Source organism: Brachycentrus maculatus, unplaced genomic scaffold (genome assembly GCF_059751285.1).
Source record: "Brachycentrus maculatus isolate JH-2025_06_01 unplaced genomic scaffold, ASM5975128v1 h1tg000445l, whole genome shotgun sequence".
Taxonomy (NCBI): domain Eukaryota; kingdom Metazoa; phylum Arthropoda; class Insecta; order Trichoptera; family Brachycentridae; genus Brachycentrus; species Brachycentrus maculatus.
The window spans coordinates 75753-80125 of record NW_028281193.1 but is presented as its reverse complement, the minus strand read 5'-3'; the positions used below and the strand labels follow the sequence as shown (position 1 = coordinate 80125).

General features: G+C 42.5%; 1 protein-coding gene across 1 annotated transcript; it reads right to left on the bottom strand.

The window, feature by feature from the left end:
• Positions 1-521: 521 nt before the first annotated feature.
• On the bottom strand, positions 522-4136 carry LOC148302486 (uncharacterized). Its single transcript, XM_088271529.1, has 2 exons — positions 3801-4136; positions 522-2314 (listed from the first exon to the last, which is right to left on the bottom strand). Exons 1-2 carry the CDS (start codon positions 3931-3933, stop codon positions 1260-1262), a joined length of 1188 nt encoding a protein of 395 aa, XP_088127655.1. The 5' UTR covers positions 3934-4136; the 3' UTR covers positions 522-1259.
• Between the last annotated feature and the right edge of the window lie 237 nt (positions 4137-4373).

Genomic DNA, 4373 nt, shown 5'->3' with positions numbered 1-4373 from the left:
TATGGAAATTGTATTTGATTCTAATAAATATATGTAGACTTGACCAAAGTTTATTTGTATTTTTATGCGTGAGTCCTGGTATCATTTATTTGAATGCTAAACTCGAGTTTCTCATAAATAGAGTTTCTTGGGTATGTGTATTTCAATGTTTTGTTCCATAATTAATCTGTTAGTCGAAATTTGTAGACTCTTGTGTGTGTATAATAAATAAAACCCTTATCCGCACCCCAATGATGCATTGGGCACTGTGTCATATAAACGCAGTGTTATCTTGATCGTTTACACATGAAGGAAAGGTGATCAGGCCTCCGCTTCAGGTACCAGTCCATGGTAGTATTGAATAAATATTACAGTGAATAAATCACTTATATTTATTTTACCCCCCTTGGGAATCGAACCTGGGACCTCTAGAACGGTAGCCGAGCGTGCTGACCATTACACTACGGAGGCGGACAAAGTGTGTGTGTATAGGTAAGTATAAAAAAGGTTACATAAAATACAATTAATAAAAGAGTTGTATATTAGTATCATGGTTTTTTTATTTAAAAATATTATATTATCTTTTAGGATTTCTTTGACAAATTCTTCACAGTAAGGTATAAAAAATATACACCGACAAACGCTTTCGGTACGTCCCCAAATCCGGGGAAGGGTTTATATTAGGCAATAGTATATATGTATCTTAATAAAGTCTATAAAAATATATTAATCACTTAATCTGTTAAGGCACTCTATACATGGCTACAATATTATATCTATGAAACACATTAGCAGCATCAGAATGGGTGGATTCCGCCCTTTCTGGATTACTCTTAATAGTTCCCGCGAGATCTGTACAAACGTTTTATATTATAGAACCTTTGTGACTAGCATACAGCGCAGTGCTTAGTGCGCACTGCTTTACATAAGTACTAACTACATCTTTACACGAATAACTTACATTACAGGTAATCTGATGGACTTTATAACTAGAATATATTACCTATATAGGATGCATAGTGAAGGATAAATTATATTTACAATGTGAGGTTATTTATAAAGGCAAGATCTGGTTTCTGAGATAAAATCTTATGGCAATATTTAATTTTTTTTAAATAATTTTACATTCAAATAATTTGTACATTGTTTATTGATGCTGATGTATCAGTTAGGCGAAGTTACACTTCTCATATGATGCGCGGAACCTTCTTGTCAGTCTTTTGGAATTATAATTACATCTAAGGCACAGTTGAGGCGTGGCGGGGTATAGGTGTCCCGGTTTAGTAAGCGACCATCTCCTCCGGCCTGTAGTCGTAGGGCGGGGGCGCTCCCGAGGGACTGTAGCCGGGACAGCCGCCCTCCAGGTGCTTACCCAGCAGGGACATGCGCGAGAAGGTCTTGCTGCACGACGCGCAGGAGTACTTCTTCACCTCCGAGTGAGTCTGCAGGTGCGCGCGCAGGTTAGAGCGGTCCGCGAAGGCGCGCCGGCAGTGGTGGCACGAGAAGGGCTTCTCTCCCGTGTGCGTGCGGATGTGGCCCTGCAGGAGCCAGGGTCGGGAGAAAGCCTTCCCGCACAAGTGGCACTTGCACGGCAGCGTGTGCGTGCGGATGTGCATCTTCAAGGCGCCGAGTGACGTGTACACCTTCGAGCAGAACTTGCAGCTGAAGGACTTCTTAGCCAGATTCCCTTCGGCGGCCGCGCAGTGGAACTGTCTGTGCTTGGACAGGCCGGAGTACGTGGAGTAGGACTTGCCGCAGTCCGGGCACTGGTAGCGGGCGGCCCCCTCGCGGCGGCGCCGGGGCGCGGAGCCGGCCGAGATGCCGGAGTCGGAGCTCACCGAGCCGGGCGGGGAGAGCTCGCTCGTGAGGGGGGACGGCGGCCCGGAGCAGGGCGAGGCGGGCGGCGAGCAGGCGGCGCGCGGGGACAGCGCGGAGCACGGCTCCGGGTAGGCGCTGTACGGCGGGCAGGGCCGCGGCCACGGGCAGTACTGCTCCACCGGGTAGGGCGGCAGGTAGGATGGCAGGTGGGCGGGAAGGTGGGCGGGCAGGTGGGCGGGGAGGTGGCTGGCGGGCAGGGGCTGCAGGGGCGACAGGTGCGGGGGGAGGTGGGTGGGCAGGTAGGGCGACAGGGGTGCGGAGGTCACGTGGGCGGGCAGGTGGGGCGGCAGGTAGGTGGTGAGGGGAGAGTGAGCGGGTGGCATGGCGTGGCGCCGTGGCGGAGAGGCGGCCGGGGAGGCGCCCACGGCGGGAGAGGATGCCTTGCTGGGGTAATTTCCCGTGCGAGACAGATCCTCGGGTTTGGTGCTGAGATTTTCCGGTTCGTTATCGTCAACATCTGTAACAAAAGATACCGATACATTAGTCACTGTTCTAATTAAACCAACTGAACGCAATAACAAACACATATACGGTTATGAAATAACTGCGACTGCCTACATTATATAGATGTAAATGGCGATCCCGGGAGGGCGGAGGCGGGGTTGGCCGTAAGATAATATTATAATAATTAATTAGCGCCCCGTGGCTCGTGGCGCCCTACTCTCCCGCGCCGGACTCCGGATCATTACCGATTCCGCGCACGACACCGGACGGAGAAATCCGTGTAATGCTCATTAGCAATAATTAATATTGTTTTATGATAACGGAGTTCTAATTTGAGCACTGCGCAGATAGCCATTTAATTGGGAAGTTTCTCTTTTTATCCTGCACTAAGCTTATAACCGAGATTTAAAAAGTAGAATCATTATTTTTTGTAACCAGCCAAGTACTAGTAACTGCCAGTATAGTAGATATATACTCATTATTAATGAATATTTATTTCTTGCCAAAATTGACGTACCGAAGATAAAGATGTTCCGGTTTGAAATAGATAATGATAAAAGTCGTTATTTATGTTTATTATTATAAAAATATAGTACTTATAATTAATTTATCTAAGAACGAGTTTATAGTAGCGAGATATTTTCTTTTAATTATTTTAATAAAAATATAATAAAAAGAGAAAAATAAATATCGAATGGATATTTCATATTTATACGGTTTAATTTTTGTGATATTATATTAAATATTTATGTTTCATATTTCAAACAACATAAACGGAGAAATTACTTTATTTTTAATTAAATTACGCAGTTGTGGTAATTTAAATTTATTTCGTTTTTATAAATAATAACATGAATAATGTTTATTTAAAAAAAAATAAACTTCAATTTTAATACATCGATTTAATTCCTACGTCTGAAATCTACTCTACAACTATTTAATAATTGAAAAAGTATTTCACAATATAAAAATCAAAACAGTAAAAAAAATGTGGATTTTTCTTATTTTATTACACAAAATATTTAAAAAAAAAAAACATAAGTTAGCTCGTATTTCATGATGACGAAAACGAAATTAATAATTTATTTATTGAATCGAAAGAATAGAACTTTCATAAAAGAAGATTTTCAAATTATTCCTTGAATTTCCTTAATTTTAGTTTTATATTCCTTATAATGAAATTTTTTTTACTAAAGTTGCCGAGTGAAACGAAAGTTATTATTTTTCAAATAGTTTTACAGGTATTAAAATTTTTACAAGTATTGAAAAATTTAAATCAAAAGTGTGATTTATCGAGTATAATAAAATCTTTACGAAAAATAGTGCAAAAATACAATTTACAGTTTTGAAGAATCTAACGCCTAGTAAACTACAAAAATTCAAAGTTATAAAATAATTTAATTACCATACTTTAACATCGAACAAAATAATGAAACCATCTGATTTTTCATGAAAATGAAGAAAAAATTGGTTAACTTTGAAATGGTAAAGATGCCTACCTTCATATTTGTAGCTGACGAGGGTTGGTCGTTCCTCCCTTGCGGAAAGAGGAACTGGCCTCTTCTTCAGGGGACAGTGACTGTAATTCCTCTGCATAATGCTGCGAGACATTCGCACTTCTTCCACTAACATTTCACAAAAAAACTTGTCGACACAATTATCCAAAATATCACTCAAAATATAACTCCAACCACAAGCGTCTTGCGGCGAGATCACGATAATCCAAAGTTTCCACAACACGTCAATAATCACAACACAGAAAAAACTTGTTAAATTCTCTAGCAAAGCTCTTAGCTGAGAGAACAACCTTCGCGTGCGACGTCTAAGCCTGTTATGGTCAGTCTCGGGAAAGCGGCTCCGTTTAAATACCCCTCCCGACAGTGCGCGCCAGGTGCTCGCGCGCGTCGGCCCGCACGTGTGGCCGGGCCAATCCGACGCGAGTTCTCAGGGTACTCTGGCCAATCAGGGTCGGGATTTCGGCGGTTTGTGAATGGAGGGCGTGGCCAGGGTTGGTGGGGTGGGCAGGTGGAAGCGGTGCGATATGCCACCATTCCTCGCTCATATGGCGGGAG

Bases quoted from the DNA above. Each gene is read 5' to 3' on its own strand.
- LOC148302486 (XM_088271529.1), bottom strand. From the start codon at position 3,933: ATGTTAGTGGAAGAAGTGCGAATGTCTCGCAGCATTATGCAGAGGAAT. The intron at 2,315-3,800 runs GTAGGCATCTTT...CTTTTGTTACAG, and splicing joins CGTCAGCTACAAATATGAAG to ATGTTGACGATAACGAACCG.